This window comes from Leptidea sinapis, chromosome 15 (genome assembly GCF_905404315.1).
Source record: "Leptidea sinapis chromosome 15, ilLepSina1.1, whole genome shotgun sequence".
NCBI lineage: Eukaryota > Metazoa > Arthropoda > Insecta > Lepidoptera > Pieridae > Leptidea > Leptidea sinapis.
This window is the reverse complement of record NC_066279.1, coordinates 1,676,042-1,698,546: the sequence shown is the minus strand read 5'-3', so window position 1 is coordinate 1,698,546 and position 22,505 is coordinate 1,676,042. Positions and strand designations below refer to the sequence as shown.

The following is a 22,505-nucleotide window of genomic DNA, read 5'->3' as shown; positions in this document are numbered from 1 at the left end:
TGCGAGATGTCGTCCGTTTACTGGCCACACTGTTTTCCTCACAATAGATAGTAACAGTAAAGGACCCGCGTGCATATTGTTGACGTGTTCTCTTTCAAAGTGCAGTCTTGTTAACCTGTGCGAGGCATGAAATTAAATGGGGTGCCTTTTCTCATATGAATAATAATTAGCCGCATCCAACCGACCTCCAACTCGAATTATTTTATTATTTAAGAACGGAAACAAACTTAAAATTTTGCCTTTATTACTTAACGGTTTATTTTTAGTTAGCAGGTCTTATTCAGTTGTGAAGGATTGAGTTTTAGCGATGATACATAATGAATGCCATGAATCACGTAATTCCTCAACTGTTAATAAACCTGCACGTTTCGCATTGCTATTTCTAGTGTTAAATATGAATCTTTGCACGTAAGCAAATTAACTTGTAACTTATTTAGAGAAGAATATCTCTATATTATATATACTTTATAGTATGAGCGAGAAAGTGCCTTTCACACTCGCTTTCATCTTCACTTATGATTGACTTTTTCGGAACTTCTTCTAACTCCCAAAATTTAGAAACCAACTGTTCTATATTTTCATTTTGCGATGAAGAGACAGTGTATCCTTCTGCTAGATACTGCTGAATTTATAGGGCCACAGATTATCCAACCTAACTGTGAACTCCTTAAATTAGGATTGTTTGGTCCTAGAGAACGTTGTTCGTTTCCTAGAATGTCCCAGAAGAGATCAGCACCTATTAGTACATCTATGGGAGCTGGCTGATAAAACATGGGGTCAGCCAACTGAATATTTTCTGGTAATTTAATTGACTTGATGTCAACCGGCGTCTTTGGTAAACGACCGGTGAGCTCATTTAAAACAAAACACGATAACATTGCACTGAAATTACTATTTGTTGCTTTCAATTGAATATCACAACTTTCAATTACATTCATTGAAGAAGTGTTGCCTATACCAATGACCTTTAGTGTGTCCATGTGGCGACACTTTAGTGACAGTCTGGTCTTTAGGGACTCAGATATAAATGAAGATTGGCTTCCGCAATCTAAGAGAGCACGAACTTTGACCTTTTGTTGATCAACTGGATTCGATACTTCAATGATAGCAGTATATAATAACACCTGATTTGTATTGTGATTAGAATAGTTAACGATAATTTCATTTTCATCTTGTTCATCAATGAGAGCGAGGTGGCTTGAGGAGGATGATGGGCGATGGAGCAGACTATTGTGACGCTCGGTGCAGCCGCGTTCACGGCATGACCCCATGCGACACTCGCTTTCGGGGTGACCTTGTCTCAAACAATTAACACACAATTTATACTTCGTCACGTCCATCATTCGCTCGTCAACCCCCTTCGCTTTAAACGTTGGACAATCATATATCCTATTACGCTCATTGCAAATAATACACATAAATGTAGTATTTGGTTTCTTGCTATAATTATTGCTGGTGCTCGCAAACGATTTTACGACACTTTTTTAACCTTGCCTTTGAATATAATTATTATTAGCTATAGAACGCACAGGGGCACTGGTCACCTTTGACATGCTAGTAACGTCAGACCGATTATTACGATTCAATGACTCGAGCACATCAGCACGGTCTATCATAAATTTATAAAATTGTTCGAGGGTAGGTACGTCGCCTTCCAAATTGTTGCGATATTCCTCCCATTTTAACAACGTATTGATATCTAACTTAGATGATAACATAAATATTATTAGTACATCCCATTTGTCAGTGGGTCGTCCTAGGCTTGTTAAGACGCGCAAATTTTTGGTCACGTGGTCAACCAAAAATCGTAGAGATCGCTCTGATTCCCGTGGAAGCTGTTTAATATTAAATAATGATGTTAAATGATGATTAATCAATATTCTTTTGTTGTCGTATCTATTGCAAATCATCTTCCACGCTTCAGCATAATTGTTGGTTGACACCTCCAAATTTGAAATAATCCTGGCCGCGTCGCCTTGCAAATAAGATACGAGGTAATGGAATTTATGGATGTCTGATATGCGATTATTCTTATGTATCAGATTTTCAAAAGTATCCCAAAACTCCAACCAACGGAAATATGCGCCAACAAATTTGGCTATTTGAATTTGAGGGAGTTTCAACCCTAATTCGAGGGGGTGATTAGGATCATCTATGCAACATGACGCGTTGTGACCCGAATTGCGCCTTTTCTCGCATTCTAATTTTTTGGGGAAATGTTAGACTTAAGTTTTGGCCTTTGCTATATTCATAATTATATCTTGCTCAATTTTATCGCGTTCCTCAATTTCAGCCGAAATATTTTCATAATTTAAAACCTCTATTTCACTCTGCAAATCATCAACCTTCATAGACAAAGCTTCAAATTTGGTGAGTTTTAAATCTAACTCCGTTAATTGAACGTTGTTTAGTTCCATTAAACAGGCAATGCTATTTGAATAATTTTTAAATTTTGTAATTTGTCCGTTGGCGGACGTTCTTCTAGTGATTAAATCACGTAAACTTTGTTTATTCATTTCTTCTGTCATTAAATATAACACTTACGAACAAACAACAACAAAACAATATAATTTAAACTTTTCTTTTTTGGTAGTCAGTTAACTAAATATAGATTCTCTTTATTTAAATAGCAATGCAATTCCTGCGTAATTCAAATGAAATGGCATGGCAATTGAATGATTTATGTATTAATTTAGATAATATTGCGATAAATAGCTAAAAGTTAATTCCTTTGTTCACTTTTTTATACATGTGGGTAGGTAAAAAAGATGATGCAATTTTGCACTAAATAACAAATTTACGTGCATAAAACGCTGTAAAACTTGTCTAAAAACACAAATGACGAACGATTTTGAATATTATTTTGATAGTTATTAGGTTTTTAAGGAATTAGTTAAGGATGGACACTTATCTTAGCGGACGAACTCGTAACTGCTCGAATCTTCTTTGTTTTACTGCTTTCCAATAGAGCCCGTGATTTTAGAAATATCCACTGCAAGGCTCCATCCACAGGAATGATTTGATGTGATGTTGAAGATCGTTAGGTTAGGTTAGGTTAGGTTGTTCTCCGGTGAAATGCCCTGCAAAGACCCCGGAGAACCTCGCAAAAAGGGGAACTCTGCTTTCGAGGAGGTTTTAGTGGGTATTACCAAACTTGGCCAACTTCTAGCTATGTAGAAGATGGTCTAAGTGGTTGAGTCCCACACTCCCTGTGCCATATAGTGCACGGGGGTAGTACGTAAAAGTATTTCCTCCTCGTTAAAAAAAAAAAAAAAGGTTAGGTTAGGTAGGCGCTAACCGGTGTCCCCTTGTTCCCCTCATGGACCACCATGTTCTATATTTAGCGTATAGAATGGTGTAAATTAAATGCCCAGATAATTAATAAATTAATGTAATTCAAAAAAGATGTGAATTGTACAATGATCGTAGGTCAAGTGACATGAGTTCAGATTGAGAGTGATAGATTACATGACAGTTGTATGAAGAATTTTCAAGCGCCTGATGTGGGTGCTTTGGCGTAACACAAATATTACGTTATGGCGTTAATAGGCGTTAAGTCTGAACACATACCGATAATTAACCTCAAATCTATAAATGCACTCAAAACAGTTTATTCAATTCAGTTTCACCAATAATATTCAATATATTTATATAGATATACTAATAAATTATTAGTAAATACTATCACCGTCTTATATGAAATTGATTTAATATAAACACCAAAATAATATTTATTTATTCACACTGTTTAATTGTACTGTTACGAAACACGTGTTCTAAATATAAAAATACTAGAATATACAACTTGAACATAGTTATCGATTTTCATGCCACCTAGAACTAACTTCACGATGTAGAATTCAGGTGTCAGTGTGCGCGCGCATCGTAAAAATTCACTCTCATCATTTTTCTCCATCGGGCCAAAAGAAGTATAACTTCAATAAGGTTTAAAAGAGAAATGGTAATAAAATACTTAGGTAAGGGTCTCGTGAAATTGTTTTATTTTATCGCCTATATACAGTGACAGTCTAATATCCGTTCAGTTTCTTTCGTTGTATAAACATTAAATGCTCTTCATCATCTTCGAGGAGTGTCTTTTCAATCCAGTCCATGAAGAATTCCACCTGTTGAAGTGAATAATTGAAAATGATTATTTTTATATTTGACGAATTATAATTCATTGTACTTATTTATATAACAGGTCAAAAACCACAGAGGTTTGTCCGGCATGTTTAGTTAAATAGACTTTAAAACTACTTATAAATATATTAATTAATAGAATATAATAAACCTTATTAAGTGACAACAGTGAAATAATAATTTTATAATCCTAAATACAATATACAACTAAAAATAACAACAATTAAAGAAGAAGCACATACAAAGTTTCTAGGAGTAATAATAGATGAGAACTTCAATTGGAAAGAGCAAGTAGATAATATATGTAAGAAAATAAATAAGGTCGTATATGCGCTTAAGCAAGTCAAAAGAGTAACAAGCTTAAAAACTGCTATAATGACTTATCACGCACATGTAGAATCGGTACTGCGCTACGGGCTTATATTATGGGGACACAGCACAGATATTAAGAGAGCATTTATTGCTCAAAAAAAGTGTATTAGGGCAATGTACGGGATGCATCCTGAGCAATCGTGTCAACCCATATTTAAAAAACTAGGATTGTTACCTTTGCCGTCGCTTTACATCTTCGAGATATGTATGTTTGTAAAAAAAATAAAGAATTGTTTAAATCAGCTAATGATCTAAATCCGCGGAACCGACGTGATCCACAAAGACTCGTTCTTCATGATGTTCCAGAAATTACCAAATATAATAAAAGTTGTGTATGTAATTGTGTTCGTATTTATAATAAGTTACCGAGTAGCATAAAAAATTTAAATTCTATTCAAGAATGAACTATATAGTTGGCTAAATGATTATAATTTTTATAGTATTAAGGAATTTATGGAAATGAAATTCTGATTATATTCATTGTGTTTAAATATTTGCATGCTAGGAATAGTGCTGGCAAAACATGTAAGCTCTTATTATTTATTTAAATTTAAACACCATTGTATACTATGTTTATGCAAATAAATATATTATAATTATAATTATTATTATTATTATGGTACATAATTGATGCACGTAGTACGTAATACCACCATCACAATAACAAAAAAAATACAACGCTCATAGTATATTTCGTAGTCATTTTGATGGTAAGTATAATTTTGTGCCGACTTCGAAAAAGGCGGGAGATCTCAATTCGTCTATACTCTATACCAGTGGTGCTCAAGCTTGAACTGCTGGCGATCTACCTCAAAATTGTTAGACTACGATCGATCGGCTCTGAGGCTTTAAGTATGTGTGATGATGGATTGTCGTCTAGGTAGAGTGTCACGATGACATAGATATTAGTTTTGCGCAAAATATGCATTTCTTTAGTCAAGTTTAGGTCTGCTCTTAAATGTCAATGAAAAAACTCATAATTATTATTCAAAATTGCGAGTTTCTTTACAAAACAAACGCGTGCGAGTTTCTTTACAAAACAAACGCGTTCTAAATTTCTAAGCTTAACTAAAGAGTGACTTTGGATGGTGAAGCGTGACACTGCATGTCCTGAGCATACTTTTCTTAGATGGTACATAATTACTGATTTTAGTTTATTATACCGAATTTTTTTCTCGGAATCGACTCAAAAAGCACTCGCGATCGACCTGACGATCCCGATCGACCGTTTGAGCACCCCTGCTCTATACTGTGTAGGGAACTCTTGAATGGGCGTTCTTTGATATTAATATAAAGAGGAGAGGCTTGTAATTTTTTATATACGTAACAATGACCTTCTATACATATGGACATATCATTAGCAATCTGATAACGGAACGGAAAAAGTGTGCTTAAGACAATGTAAGCACACTTTTCTCCTTAGTCGTGTGTCAACTGTATGTCAATCAACAAGCCTAAGTGTGCTATAAAAAGTGCTTAAATAATACATCAATGACTCAAAAAAAAATATGGTGTGACTTATCATCGGTAAGGTTTTATTTTTATAAGAATGATATGCAAAAAGCGTAAGTAATTTTAATAAAACGAATATTTTTTCATTAAATATGGTACAATTATTGACAAGTCCCCAGACAGGACCCGTTTGTCAAAATGGGACAGTCAGAAATGAAAACAATAGAGTCGCCCTTTTTAACCGACTTCAAAAAAGGAGGAGGTTCTCAATTCGTCGGTATGCTTTTTATGTTTGTTACTTCAGAACATTCGACCGGGTTAACCGATTTTGATAACTCTTTTTTAATTTGAACCTTTCCTCTTTTTCTGATTTAAAAAAATACCTAAATGTTACTCCACTGATGTCACTGTCCAAATCGGGTTCTAAATTCAAAATACGCAGCTGAAACTGAAGTAGTGCTTACATTGCTGCCTATTAACCAATAATATTTTAAACAACTAGAGTAAACGCAGAAATGTATAGACATAGCAGTCGAAGGTTATTATGATGTCATTTGTGGCATGTGCCATATTTCGGCTTTGATTTTGTATTAGGTGCATTGTCTATATGTATAGAACGTCATTGGTACGTAATAAAAAGAAATAAATTAATAAACTTCCTCACCAATCACAAACATACTTTCACCAGTATTTTATTTTAAAAATAAAAGAAAGATAAAGGAAAGAACGAACAAAAGAAGTAGAGGTCGACAGTACAAACGGTAGAATGACAAACTCAAGCTCACACGAAGTGCCATAGATAGCTCGACGACGGTTCAAGGGAAAGAGATATCCTGTAGTCAAGAGGACAGGCTAAAGGGCAAATTAACTTTTTTTTTTTTTACATAAAGCCAAAGTCAAATAAACTTTATACAAACAGTCTTAAACTGATCGCTTTTCAATCGTCATTATATTTAATTTAAATTACTGAATATAATACCATATTATGTTCGGGAAAAGTAGAGCTCGTGAGCAGCACATAGGTACAAGAAACAAAATGGCTACCCATTTAAATCAATAAGTATTTTACAATACTTACCTGTAATATACTTACAAAAGAAACAAGTTTGTAAAGTGCTGCTTGCAATATATGAATCAAGTTCAAACATAAAAAGCGTTTAAAATATAAAAGATATTTTCATAAAAAGTAATAAACAATGAAAATTAATTATAAATTATCTTAGATTTGATGCATTAACCTAACATAATTTGTAATAATAGGTATCTAAATATTATATTTTGATTAAAGTCAAAGTTAGTTTATTATTTTTACCTTTAGTCTAACTAAAGAATTTGTAAAAGTACACGTACTCTAAGTACCACCAAAATGCTGATTTTTAAGGCTGCTTAAAGAAATTGAGCGAATAATATTGCCCCATTTGTGAATAGAATTTTTAAATACTTTGTATTAAATATGACGTATTCAAATCAGAGTGTGGATTTTTGTATATTCAAATTTTATGAATTGGTAGGTATTTTAAAATCTATTGGTAGGTACATACCTACTTACAGTAAGTACATATTAATTTTTATAATTATATTTTGCTTATATCCAAACGTTTGAGTATAAATTTACATTATGATGGATTTTTAGACGAAAAACCGGTCAAGCTATATCTTATTTCTGGGGAAACGCGTTTTTCTTAACTTTCACCCCGAACAGAAGTCAGTTACCGAGTCCAACTGTATTATATAGGGATGGTTATAACGATTCCTTAAGCTTTTAAAGAAAAAGTTAAAATCAAATAAACACGAATCCAAATCATAAACTTAGTATACTATGATCCAAATGCTAATCACACCGGCACACACGCCCTTCTATACGAACACATCACACAAAAGTAAAAGTACTAAAACAGTTTTTGCATTGTAATAATCATTCTAATAAGGATCGTAACGGGGCCGTATAGTACCTATACGAAACGTTCACAGTCGAATAAACTGTCTATTATCTACGGGTTGCGGGGACTGCGCGAACCATGTCTGAACCGGCGCGGCTTAGTGACGCCATTGCATCGGCAGCGGGCAGACATCTTGTATTCACATTTCCCGCGCAAAAACCACAACAGCTATGAACAACGAGAAATTAATTGAAGTCGTAAGGCAGTACAAACTTTTATATGATCTGAACGATAAGAAATATTGTGATAATCAGAAAAAGGATGAAACATGGATTGAGGTTGGCAGGAAGCTCAATATGGACGGTAAGTATTATGTAGTATGTACATGTACCTACTCCGACTTTAGTTTCTTCATAAAATTGGTATTATGTTAGGCTAAATAGATATAAATAATGTTTAATTGTTAAAGTTACATTCATAATGCAATAATACTTGTGTTAAAAGTAGAAACATGTACCTACCTTCGATTCAAATTTCGATACTCGATATCAATCGAGTTCCGTCTTATCTCTTTGGTATAGAGTTCAATTCCAATTGAAAGTAATTCCATATTGTGACGTATCGGTATTGGAGCGTCATTGGACCGTGACATGGCTGTCTGGTTTCTCTATGTAAGGCTAAGGTATGCACACTATAAAGCCGGGACCCGGGCCTACATATTATAATGATCGATGCGGGCAGGTACATAATATACAGTAGATCAAAGGCAAGTCAAAGAGATATATTTCCCTCGATTCGATCGATCGATTTGTTCGTTTGTTGTTCTTTATATTATGTGAACCAAGCATGATATTTTTTAACAAATAGTATGTTCGATTCGTGCGTGTCTGTACCGTCACCATAATAGGTTTCAACTTAGTTGTATACGATTTACTTAATATGCTACATTCTCACATTTCTCCCTTAAACTTAGATTAGATACTAAGAAGGTAGTTAATATTATGGGTGTTTATTACTAACCGTACTAACTCTTGTTGCCTATTCTTCAGTTCACAAAAAAAAAACCACAGCTATATCAACCGATCACTAACTATTAAGGAAATGGCCAAAAAGTTCCATGTACACATACATACATACATAAATATTCAGTGTCCAATAAAAATATAGTAGGATAATTATTAACATTTTTTTCTTCAAAATATTAATGAATGTAATGACATATTATTGTCAACTTCCGCATTAATAGACCAAAGTGAATTTAAACACAATTCATAATGCGCCATAGAAAATTTTAAAGGTAAAAGTGGACGTTCATCATCACTCATCAATTAATTAACATGTATATAGTATAAAGTAAATATTATGTAATTCAAATGATATATGATAGTTATTTTAGGTACATTATCATAAGAAAACTGTCTTATAGGTATTTTTGCATTCACATTATTTTTTTCATAAGTAACCAATGGAAAGTGTTTACTTGTATGGCATTTTTTCAAACGTCAATGTTAAATTATTGTCCATAATCGTAAAACTTTGATTAACTGTTATCAATGTTACAATTGTTCACTGTTTTAAAGCGCCTGTAGGTTTTTATGCGCAATCTTACTCGCATTCGTGTTACTAATAATAATTGTGTAGGCTCTTAGGCCAACTTCTATACTAAGATAATAATATTGATTCTCTTATGCCTCTTACCATCAGGCCCATCTATTCGCTCATCTTTTGTCCCTTCAAAATGTCTATAATAAAGATAAAATACATCAAACTCAAATAATTATTCTTTATTACAGGCAGAGAATGTAAAAAATCCTGGGCATTACTGAGAGACGCATTCAGGCGTATTGTAAAGAAAAGAAAAAATGGGCGAGTGTCCGAAAAGAAATGGAGGTACGAAGATGAAATGGCCTTCTTATTACCCTACTTGAAGCTCAGAAGAAAAACAAGCCTACTGACATCATCCCACGATGCAGAAGACGAGGCAGAAGACGTGTCTCTGATCGACGAAGTTCAGCCTTATATCAACCAGCCATTTATTTCTACTTCACCGCCTCCGAAAAGACAGAAACTGGATGAACATGCAGAGGAAACAACGAGCACATTGTTGATGAAATATATCATTGACAGTAGAAAGAACACACCTTCTGATGATATAGAGCAGTTCTTTGCTGGTATTACGACAACAGTTAGGTCTTTTCCGATAAGAGAAAGAGCTATAGCTAAAGCGAAGATCTTCGAAATAGTGTCCAATATGGAAATTGATATACTGAACTCAACTCCGATTGCTCATGATCCACTCAATGTAGTGATGCACAAGAAAGAAAGGAAAAATGAATTTGAACAAACGGAGTATGAATGACAAATCACATTCAAGTGAAACTATGATGCATCTTTTTAGATGATCGTGTTTATAGGAAAAATTTTCGTGTGCTCGTTTGAGTCAAGTATATTGACTTCGCGCAGTTATCTCTAGGCGTAAATATGGCGGGTCACATAGTATATGTCTTAATTGTGTCCAACACAAGTGCAGAGTTAGCAATTCCTATGAGGGTGAAGTTTGTTTGATAGAGGCTAGGCCAAGGGCCTTTACACAGCCGAGTGATCGAGTTGCACTTTCTTCCACTTAGAACATAGTGCTTCATACTTCACTACACCTACGATGAATCACAAATATAAAATATCGTAAATCGAAATTGCAAATATATATTTTTTTCAAATTAAACGCTTAATTTTTGAAGCCTTATTGAGTTTTTATTAAATATTAGCTATATATATTATGTTTACTCTCACATATAGATCCGAAAGGAGAAAACGGACTTGTTACAATAGGATCAAGCCATTGAGACATACACATAGGCCAAGCAATGTGATTAATAAACTGATTTTGATTTAATTTAATTTGATATGGTCCGGCTTAAAGTAACTTTGTTGGTGGTTTATAAGTGACTACTAAAATGGTTGGCGAGATTTCAAGTAGGATCGAACTGAAGGAATTATTATTATTTTTATTATATGGCGATTAAAATGCACTTAAATTCTAGGATCAATTGTGCCCCCTGCTTGCGCTAGCACGCCTATCCTCGATTTCCTGTGTGTGAAAAGGCTAACTAACTAGGAAACGTGTTACTGTGCTGAGATTTAAATTATATCCTCGAGACCTATTACTTTTAGGAGTAGGCTCCTCAGAGGGCTTAGGTAGGACACGCTTCATTATCTATATGTATATGATGAAAATGGTCTATGTTTCAGGCTCTTTCACGCCTGAACAACTGATCGTATCGACATGAAACTACCACAAATTCGATGCGAAATTTATTGTTATTGGTTTAAGGCTACTTATTTTTTATTGTATTTGTAATAAGATGAATAAAATTTAATTTATTTCCTTTTAAAATTCGCCTAGCGAAACGGGCGGGAACGCCTAGTAGGAATGTATAATAACAAGGAATTATTATAGGACTTAAAGCATTTGAAACATTTGATGTTACATGTTACACGGATCATTTGCCAGTAGCAATGACATTATAATCTCAATTGTAATGTATCGCAAAAGGTAAAGCGTACTGCCATACGACTCCGAGCCTTCAAAATGACAGACGTCTATCAACCAACTGTCTTCCTTCTCTTTCCCTCGCCTTCTGTGAATAATTGACACACTCATTCTCATTCGTTTGTTGACTTCCTTTAGCTACACATAAAACTTAAGGCGAAGAGTGAGCAGAAAACACGCAAACATGGTGTTTTAGACAAGTTTTGTGGTGAAAGTATAGCATTTCGAGCTATGAACCCTATTTAATCCTGTTACACATATCCTTAAGTCTTATTTGTAATCCTTAAGTCTTATTTGTAGGTTGCTAATGCTTGCTGTTGGTTATAGTTAACACTGCCGAGCCTTTTTGAACTACCACTTTTCTTTGAAGTTAAACAAGTTTTTTGGCATGGCGTGACGCATTTTTTTGGTACTTCTTATAGCTTCTACTTTTTTGTGTAGGTTCATTTATTCAGATTAGTAGTGAATAACGAGGATTGTAAGCATGTAAATTGATTTCCACCCAAGAATTTTGAACATATTGGATTTGTGACATTGATGGCGGGCCGGCAGCCGTGAACTCATATCGCTCAAGGTCGTTGGCATTTAGTGTCGCCTTAAATTAAGGATTAGTCTCCGCTGCGCTACAACTAGATATCGCACTACCTAAGAACAATAGCCATTTTATTGCGCCTACTATTAGATGCTTGTGTGCGTGAAATCTTGACACTTAATCATCTTTCAAATGTTGTAACATACGGTTCATGTTATTTTACATTGAAATTGAATAAATACAAAATACTTACTGATGATATTATGCGATCCTAGTGTCTTTCTTATTTCTTGTAATTATTTTTACAACGTATTACTACGCAACCGGTATATTAGTTTCAATTATTAGTAAAGTTTAACAGAACATGTGGCACGTCAACGTAGGTTGGTATACTGTTTTCAACAGTATTATAAGAATATTGAAAAGTATACAAAATACTGTTTTCAGCATGCAAACACATTATGTGTTATACTTACTCGCTCACACTTTGTTTTATTAAGTCAGAGGGCGCTCACTGCTGCACAGCGTGAGCATAACCACAAACAAATCACACTGAGTTTCTGAACGAATCTGTCAATGTCAAATATTCAAGACTGTCAGTGACAGACATGCGAGTGTATGCCTTCTCATTCTCATTCACATATAACCTTTTTTTACGTGGACCGTGAATTACCTAATTTAATTTTAGTTATAATTGTGGTGAGGCGTATGAAGTTTTTAAACAAGATTAAATTAGTAAGTTGTGCGAGAAGTTCAAAAAAATATGTTTTAAAACAATAAATAAATAAAATACTGTTCATTTTTCTAAAATACTGTTTAATATTCTTCACAGACCTGAATATACTTTATTTCTTGTAAAAAAACGTTGGCAACCCTACGTCAACGTCACACATTGTTCGGGACTGGCTGGAGTGCACCCATTTTGGGAGTAGTAAAAGCTGCCGCATTTTGCAACTACGCTTGCGGTATCTAGTTGGGGCGCAGCGGAGACCAATCCTTAATGTAAGACATACAATTTATTTTTATGAAAGTGGAGGTCTGTAACACCAGAGTAATCACAAGAGCGTTGTCGACCTTATAAAGCCGTCGAATAAAAACGTAAACAAATTGGTAAGTGGCGTGCGAGTATCGAAGCGGTGACACCGTGCATCATAGACGCTTTTGAAATACAGTTACAACACCAATAAAACTGAAATCAAAATTTTATGAACGATGCGGAACTCGAACCCGCGACCTCTCGCGTTCGCGTGTTGACTGCTGTTAGTATAATCGACACATCGATTTTATAAGAATAAAATATCGAAACGTCAACTTTTCCTTAGGGTGCCATCAGGGTGTGTATCGGATGTACTAGGTTCAACTATCAAGTTATATAGTCATTAGAAATGACTTACTGTTTTCCACTAGATGAGACTACTACTACGGCCGTTCCCAATATACTATCTACAGATAGAGAAAAATTACTACCTTCTATTGTCAGTAATTAGCTGTCAATAATCGCCTTATATTGGGACGCGTGAATTGCAATTTCCATACAAATTTCTATCGTTGGTTAGCTATACGTCGTCCCATTGACAGACAGCGTGTACGGATAAGGTAAGTTATCGTCGATAAATTTATTGGGCCAGAAAAGTCAACGATAGTTACGATTTTTATCTTTGTACGAGATGGACTGAATATTGGGAACGGCCGTTAGACACCTGTCAAAGTTATTTTTTATTACAGACTGTGCCCAAAAATACTGGGAATGTTAATTGTTTTCTTTACCTTTGGATTTTTTATAACAATAAACACATTTTCTCAATAAAATAAACAGTTTTATTTGTTACCAAAAACATCGATGTTTTTCCATATCGACCATCTCTATTCACATACCGAATACCAACATCGAGTATATTCGATGAGTATAGGTAGGTATGTGATAACTAATCATATAGAGCGACGCGATAACAATATTCGATACAAAAGACTAGCCCCCTTATTTATAATGGTCCGCTAACTTTAAACAACCGCTTAGGAGTGTTTTTTTCTCATTCTGACTTAGGTCAATAGAAGAAGACAGAGTGAGAATTAGCAATGCTTTAAGTTAGCAGACTATTATGAATAAGGGGGTAAGTATTTTCCCATAAAATTACTAATTTTTCTGAAGCAACTTGATAATCTCGTTTTCGTTTCGTAAAATTTCGGCTAATATTAAATTCCGTCGCGATAACCAACACGTATTATATTAATCTATCACTAATATCATTTATAATTATGAATTTTTAAATAATAAATATGATGGGAATTAAGCTCAAACTAAAAGTACCGACGTAGCAATAAAATATATTGATAAAAATTTAAAAATCAGATTACCCTTTTACCAAGTATGTTGAGGCCAGAGGCACACAATATAAATAAATTAATAACAATAATTGATTTATTCGGTGAACATAAAGTATAAATCAGTTATCAGTAAAACTTCATTATATTTTCATAGCGAAACGAACGAGTTAAAAATCTGCTATTCGAAAAATAAAGCTATTCTATAATCCTCTAATACTCAATGTTGGACGAAGCTCGATATCAGATTCATAAATTCCATTTTACATTATACTGGAGTACTAATAGCATATAGCGCTAGAAGCTCTCACTTCAAAAAGACTTTGATGGTAAGTGATCACCACATTCTCTTGTAACACATCGCTAAAGAAACAATTTGTTGGTAGACCAATATCACTTAAAATATATACAGCGCGTGCTTATTCTTCATCACAGCTTCAAGCAGCGCCATCTAACGGCTTATAGAAAAAGTTCCTTGATGTTACAATTTAGAGACAGAGATAACAAAAATTACAAAAAAAATATTAATTATACCCTAGTAACACATTTCAGTTTCAGCAGGTATCAATTTTTGTGCGAATGTGGATTTTGGTTAGAATTATTGGCCGATATTAGTGAAATAGGCAATCTTTCCGGAATTCGCTTTTACGCGCCATCTATGTTCTACATGTAGAATCTTCGCAATTATTAATTCTCAAAATGTCTTGTGTGTTGTTTGGTGTTATATACTCCACTAGGTGGCATTATTCTGAAGATCTTGTAAAGTCTTGTACTACCTCTATTTTAATTAGTATTCTTGTTGATAATATTTTAATACTACGGACGCTCGCGACTTTGTCTGGCGTAGATTTGCGCACATTATAAAAGATTTCGGATCATTTTTGTTCGAGAACAAGTTGAAAATTGTAGATCCAGGCAACCTAACATACTTTACCTCTTTGTTATGAATGAACAGAAAAGTCCGCGATGGCATAATATGTCTATATCTTAACTATAACATACTATATCCATTTTAATACCTAAAAAAATAGGCAATTATAAAGCAGTAATGTAAAAGCTGTCTCCATAAATACAATATTAATCCTTATCATTTTAAGTAGTTCCTTTTTTACACCAATTATAATTGCTTGATGCGAAACGATCCGTAAGATCATTCAGAAATACGTTTTTGTTTCATTATCTTCACATAAATAAGATTACACATTTCCGATGACCTTATAGTACATTATTCCCGAATACTTACGCCATATTTTCTTTTTACAGAACAGCGTCTGTTGGGTCAGCTAGTTTATAATAAAGTTATGTTCCAGCCATTGTCTCTAATTAATATAAAAGCTTTGTTAAAAATATCTCTACAGCTGTGGCAGATAGACATAAATAATAATGATATGGTCGGGACCTTGAGGCACCAGAATGATAGGCTACTTGTTCTAGATGGGCAGATGAAATAGTACTTAGCGGTGGCGGGGCAAAGTTGGTTAGAGACAGCAGTAAACAGAACTGAATGGAATTACTTGCAGGAGGCTTTTACCCCAAAATACGAACCATTGATTCCTTAGAAGTTAGATAAATTGATTGTAAATATTTTGTATGGAATTAAATAAAACTTTAATATTATTATAATTTCATTACTGGACTTCAGATTACAGAATTGTGTATTTAAAAACTACTTACATAATGGTAATATTATTTAAAGAGCGCAAATAGTAATACTGGTACAGCTGCGCCGTATCTGACATCAAAAAGAATTCTCAAGGAATCAATAATTATGAAAAAGAAAATTCCCGCACAAAATGTTTGCCTGAAGTATTTAAACATAAGTATATGAAGATAATCATTGCTATTGTGCACTCCAAGGCATCTGGGATTTGGAATAATTACCTTGTTTAAGCTTTAACGTTTTACTTTTAAATCATACATACATAAGAAGATAATAGGTTTAAGGGTAAATGTATACACTTCTATAATAAAGTCCCAGCCACTGTTCAGGCATTATCTATAAATAAATTTAAATGTTTTATAAAAAAAAAAGGCTCTGTCGTAAATCCTATTACTCCACTGCTGAATATCTAAATGATCAGACAGCCTGGGACAAGATTGTGATTATTTTATAGCGATAGAAATGACTGTAAAATATTGTATATTTTTATTGAAGAAAGCGCAAAAAAAGAATGCTGGAAGAGTTTCCGAAGCGGTAGTAGTATCTAGTAGTTCTAGAAATGAAATCAAAAAGAATTCTTAAGGAATCAATTTTGAGAAAATAAATGCCTTTTATGCCTTTTTAACCTGATTTGTACATTGAAAAAAAAAATCTTTTATTTATGTGGCAGTGTCCCAAAATCTATTTACCAGACTTTATTTATAAATATCTATATTTTGTATGTTCATTATCCTTGATCGACCGCATTTTCTTATTTTTTTTTCCATGACGTAATAACGAAGTCTAATTATTAACATTAGAACGCTCACCTTGGTATATACATCTGGTTTTCCTCTGGCGCAGGGAATACCCCAAGACACAATGCCCACTTGTCTTCCTTCTCTCACCAAAGGACCTCCAGAGTCTCCCTGAAATAAGGTATACCCATCCATCACACGCTCTATGTAGAGTCAACGTCTAAAACAGCTAAATATTAAATGCTGTGGCTTAAAATATACTAGCGTAAAGACAAACTGTTCGTGACATTTTTTTTATTTATCAATGTGTATATTGTACAGTTTCTTGCGCCGATTCTTCTCTCTCAGAGCGCCATTTGTTTCCGAAGCGGTGGTAGTGTTAGAAATGACATCAAAAATAATTCTAAAGGAATCAATTTTGAGAAAATAAATGCCTTTTATTATTTTGCCTCGTACGTGCAAAACGTGAGCGATGTTTTCAGGATTAAATGACAAGGGTACCTTCAAAAATAAAACGGGTACACTTTTTTAAAGGGCCGGCAGCGCTCATGAGACTCCTCTCGTATTGCAGGAGAATGTGGGTGGCGGTGATCACTTGACATCAGGTGACTCGTATGCTGGTCTATCCTCTATTCCTTAAAATAACATAATAGGGTGACTTACATGGCAGGCACCTTCCCCAGCTTTTGTCATGGCGCAGATTTGGCTCTCGAAGACAGCATTAACAGCTGTGTGCGCTTCCTGGCAGTCGTCGTACGTAACAGCTCGGAGTTCGAGCTGCATTAGATCGTTGGGCAGACGGCCTGGGTACTAGAAATAATTAAATATTTATTGAAGTGAAATCTAAAGGTAGGGGAAAATCTTATAAAATAAATAAATATAAATATACATAATTACACACAGCGGTCGATTTACACTGGGGGCAGTTGGGGCAAGTGCCCAGGGCGAAATTTTTTAGGGCGGCAAAATTTTTAGGGCGGCATAATTTTTAGGGCGGCAAAATTTTGAAAGTGAAAAAAAAGTTTTTTTTAGTCTTATCAATGTTGCTCAATATAATTAATTAATTCTGTTAATTAATAATTTCTGGTTTAATTGATAATTCAAGAAATTCAATTTATCCATTATTTGTAAATTATAATTATGGCACGTTTAGTAAAAATAAAAACGATTTAATCAATTTATTACCTTGGAGATCTAAAATAATAATCGATATTTTTATTTTCTGGAATTACAAAAAAATAATTAGTATTTGTTTTGATAAAGTTTGTGCAACAAATTAGGTATTTTAGTTTTGAAAAATAGAATATATAAACTATAAGTTTTAGTAAAATTATTGAAGCGGATTTTTTTCCGGTGCCCAGGGGAGGCATTAAATTTAAATCCGGCCCTGAAATTTTGAATTTAAAAAAAAAAAAAAATTCACACTGTTTTGACTGGTGAAATTTCGTGAGTTCGCGTCACCGAAATTGAATGTATTTAGTGAAATGGTCAATGTATACACTGTGCATTGGTGTAGTTGTGTTTCTGTATAAATTTTTTAAATTTATATAAATAAGTTTAAAAAATAAATTGAAATTAATAATTGAATGGTTTCAAACATTCTAAAAAGGTTCTAGGTTTCCACTTCTATCGGAAATCTCTGCAACTGCCAATCTTTATCAATTCGCGTGCTTTACGACAAGCACAGTCTCTGGATCCATATGTATACTAATAATATATAAATCAAATCAAATCAAATCAAAATCAATTTATTCACGTAGGTCACGGAAATGACACTTATGAATGTCAAAAACAAAATATTTTTCTTATTGAATCTACCGCTACTTCGTAAAGGGTTGAGCTAATGAGAAGAAGTAGCAAGAAACTCATTATATTTTGTGTAACATTTTCAAGGCTGTGGTTGTCGTTGTTATTGTAACCGATGCCTATTAGTATATTCTTGATAATGTAATGTATGTTCAAAGACTGTAGACGAATTAGTGATTTTTTCTAGAAACCTGTTACACCAGGAACAAATATTAACTTATTATGCCTTCAACTTCTTTTGTAGGACGATGTACATTTTACAATAAGACCAGTAGGAGTCTTGCACAGGATGCCAGTTAGATTATGGGTACCACAACGGCGCCTATTTCTGCCGTGAAGTTGTAATGTGTAAGCATTATTGTGTTTCGGTCTGAAGGGCGCCGTAGCTAGTGAAATTACTGGACAAATGAGACTTAACATCTTATGTCTCAAGGTGACATGCGCAATAGTGGTGCCACTCAATTTTTTTGGGTTTTCAAGAACCCTGAGCGGCACTGCATTGTAATGGACAGGGCGTATCAATTACCGACGTAAAAGCGTAAGAAACAAACTTACATTCACATTTATACGCCGTGACGTCAAAATTGAGAAAGCAATAGTCAGGTTCCAAACTGTATTTTGAGTGGAGACTATTTTAAGTATTTACTAGGACATGTCCCTATCTCAATACGCGAGGTTTATTCAGCCAACTATAGTGAAATGCTGCTCGTTTTTGAGAATTAAAAATTGAGAACAAAAAACTTAATATAAAACGAAAACTAACTAAAAAGTAGAAAATCTATTTTGAAATTTAAAATTAACATCAACTTCTGCCTTATAGACGATAGATGAAAATTATATAAATTAACAAAAATCGTATTTTGCAAATTGAAAAATGGAATAATTTTACAAATCGGTCCTCGATAAATCTACGGAATTTGAATGAAATCAGTCCGTTAAAAGTGGGTCAAAATCGCGCCCGAATCGGTTCCAAACAAACATACATAAATAAATAAGTATTATTTAGCATACAAATGATTTAAGTTTTCATTAGTGTTAAATCCGCCAATATTTGTCTTTAAAACAATTCGACACGCACGAGACTCGTGCCAGATTTTGGCGAGACAACACGTCCTGAGGATGCCTCGTGTAGAGGCGAAACACGTCTCGAATTGTTTTAAAGACAAATATTGGCGGAATTAACACTAAAGAAAACTTAAATCATTTGTATAATTATGGATTTCCGCAAAGTAACGCCTAATTCAATAAATTTAATATTAATTAGCAAGTAAAAAGCATGTAAAAAAGGTACAAAGACTTACAGAAGTAGCTCCCCAACCAGTTAACAGCAACTCCTCTCCTTTCATCACCGGCTCATCATTCAGCTCTACAACATCAACTATATCGCTAAGCTCTATCGCCTCTTCGGTGAAGATGATGGCAATGTCATTCTTGATCACGTTGTCGTCATAGTTCTCATGCTGTACCACTTTACGGATGTCGTATGCCTTGCCACCAGCTCTCAGCTGATTAGTTCCAACTATGGCTTTGAAGTATTCTGGTTTAAGTCTGAAAGATATATGAGTTCTAATATTTTATGAAAATAAGGGACGAGACGAGCAGGACGTTGAGATGATGGTAATTGATACGCACTGCCCATTACAATGCAGTACCGCTTAGGATTACTGAAAAACCCAAAAATTCCGAGCGGCAATCACGCTCGTCCCCTTGAGACATAAGATGTTAAGTCTCATTTGCCCAGTAATTTCACTAGCAACGTCGCCCTACAGAACGAAACTCAATAATACTTACACATTACTAGTTCACGGCAGAAATAGGTGCCGTTGTGGTACCCATAATCTAGCCGGCATCCTGTGCAATGGAGCCTCCCACTGGTACCTCTTGGTAACCTCTTTTTCCAAAGATGATAAGTATTTTATTCACCGATATTTAAAATAACCAAAAACAGTTTATCAGCTACCAGTACTGAACACATTTAAAAGAAAAAAATACGCAAATAACTTTTTTTTTATAATATAATGCCCAGTCGATGTTCCGTTCATTAATAGAAAAATTTAAAGAAATAAATATTTTGACTGTTCATTTCATCAATATTTATGAAAATTTCATATACGGTCCCAAAAATTGTCATATACTTGCCCTCAATAGTGATTTATTATAATAAATAAATAAGGGATTGCTTGTAAGTAATTCTAGTAGGCTTCATAAGATACATAATAGCTTTAAGGGTAACTATAATATACACTTTTATAATATAGTCCGCGCCACTGTTCAGGCATTATCTAAAAATAAATTTAAATGTTAGATTAAAAAATGGCTCTGTCGTAAATCCTACTACTCCACAGCTGAATATCTACGTGATCCGATAGCCTGGGACTAGATTATGATTATTTTAAAGCAATGACAACGACAGTACAATATTGTATATTTTATTAAAAAGACCGCAAAAAAATAATGCTGGGAGAGTTTCTTGAGCCACTCGTCGTCTCTCAGAGCACCATTTGTTTCCGAAGCGGTGGTAGTGTTAGAAGTAACATCAAAAACATAATTCTAAGGAAATCAATTTCGAGAAAAAAAATGCGTTTTATGCCTTTTAATATTCTTCCTATGCCTGTAACAATCAAATTACCTGTCAACACAATGTGCAGCTGTCAGTATGACCCTGGGAGTGATGATGGAGGCACCGCAGAAGTGGCGGACTCCATAGATACGCAGGGAGACCTGGTAAGGTACGGACCCGTTAGCAGCCTTCGTACCCCCCACGATTCTCTCCCAGTCATCCCTCTTGTCTTCTGATGAAAATAACTCGGAGGTTACTGTGGAATAAAAATAAAATCGCTTAGTTATAAGAAACCCAGTAGCTAGTGAAATTGTTGGGCAAATGAGACGTGACATCTTATATCTCAAGGTGGAGCGCAGTTGAAGTCTCGCTCAGAATTATTGAGTATTTCAAGAATCCTGAGCGTCACTGCATTGTAATGGGCAGGGCGTATAAATTACCATCAGTTGAATGTCCTACTCGTCTCGACCCTTATTTTCATAAAAAAAGACATCGTAGCCTAATAGTAGCTTAAAACAATTACAAGTAGAGATCGCCCAAAGCTCGAAGAGGATTTATTTTCGAATCTTTGTCTATGCAAGTTGTTGAATATCGTCATATGAAACGCATGTGCATTGAACTTGGCACTTCACCTTGAGCAAAATAAGTAAAAAAATCTATAATTTCAATATCGTAGCGTTAAAAGGCGACGGCTTATCATAAAAAATAAGTAAATTTGAATTATTACAATACAATATGAAAAAAAATACTTGTACTAAATGTTAGTGTCAATTTCTGAGTTAGACGTAATGAGAATTAACGCCAAGTGTAGTTGAGTTTGTATATTATGATGTAAAAAGATTAAAATTACGATATTATTAACTAAAGATATGAATAATGTAAAAAAAAGTCTGTCAGAAGTGGGATTCGAACCCACGCCCACAGAAGTGGACTGCGACCTGAACGCAGCGCCTTAGACCGCTCGGCCATCCTGACGATGAGAAAATGTGCGAAATACTCCTACTTAATAAATTATAAGTGACGTCACGAGTTTAAGATGTGTGCTCACTTATCAAAATCCCATATAAATATTATTTATTCTCGAGATTTGGCCCCGTTCACTATGGTTAATACATAATATAATATGACTATTATTACTAGTTTTAAACAGACTTCAAAAATAGTACTTTATTTTTTTCAATCGTTCAAGGACTGAATTGAGAAAAAAAAATTGTGTGAAATTTTAAGCCCACACCCAACTTGGTCCTATTTTAAGCTCCCAATGTCCCAAGTTATTCAATGATGGATGGAATCTATAAGTTATTGAGGGTACCCACCAACACTCGCTTCTGGACCTTTTAAAAATAAAGTAAGTACATAGATATATAACCAAATCAAAGGGAATTAAATAGAAGGTACCATTGAACTGATCAGCTCACCCCATGTCAAATTACCCATGAAGATATTCCACTCTCTGAACAACTCTATATCGATCATGACCAACTTTACGAAGAC

General features: G+C 34.3%; 1 protein-coding gene, 1 long non-coding RNA gene and 1 other non-coding gene across 3 annotated transcripts; 1 reads left to right on the top strand and 2 right to left on the bottom strand.

Annotated features, from left to right (window-relative positions):
* Positions 1-3,730: 3,730 nt before the first annotated feature.
* Positions 3,731-22,448, bottom strand: LOC126968167 (chymotrypsin-1-like). The gene is made up of 6 exons (XM_050813024.1): positions 22,445-22,448; positions 21,081-21,243; positions 19,753-19,999; positions 17,309-17,455; positions 16,718-16,816; positions 3,731-4,124 (listed from the first exon to the last, which is right to left on the bottom strand). Exons 1-6 carry the CDS (start codon positions 22,446-22,448, stop codon positions 4,029-4,031), a joined length of 756 nt encoding a protein of 251 aa, XP_050668981.1. The 3' UTR covers positions 3,731-4,028.
* Positions 8,018-10,587, top strand: LOC126968439 (uncharacterized). The gene is made up of 2 exons (XR_007730202.1): positions 8,018-8,207; positions 9,638-10,587. It is a non-coding gene; the product is annotated as an uncharacterized LOC126968439 (long non-coding RNA).
* Trnal-cag (transfer RNA leucine (anticodon CAG)) lies at positions 21,903-21,986 on the bottom strand. Its single transcript has one exon. It is a non-coding gene; the product is annotated as a tRNA-Leu (tRNA).
* Positions 22,449-22,505: the final 57 nt, after the last annotated feature.

Coding starts and splice junctions, on each gene's coding strand:
- LOC126968167 (XM_050813024.1), bottom strand. Junction 20,000..21,080: donor GCTGCACATTGTGTTGACAG/GTAATTTGATTG, acceptor TATATCTTTCAG/ACTTAAACCAGAATACTTCA. Junction 16,817..17,308: donor CTGGGGAAGGTGCCTGCCAT/GTAAGTCACCCT, acceptor ACCTTATTTCAG/GGAGACTCTGGAGGTCCTTT.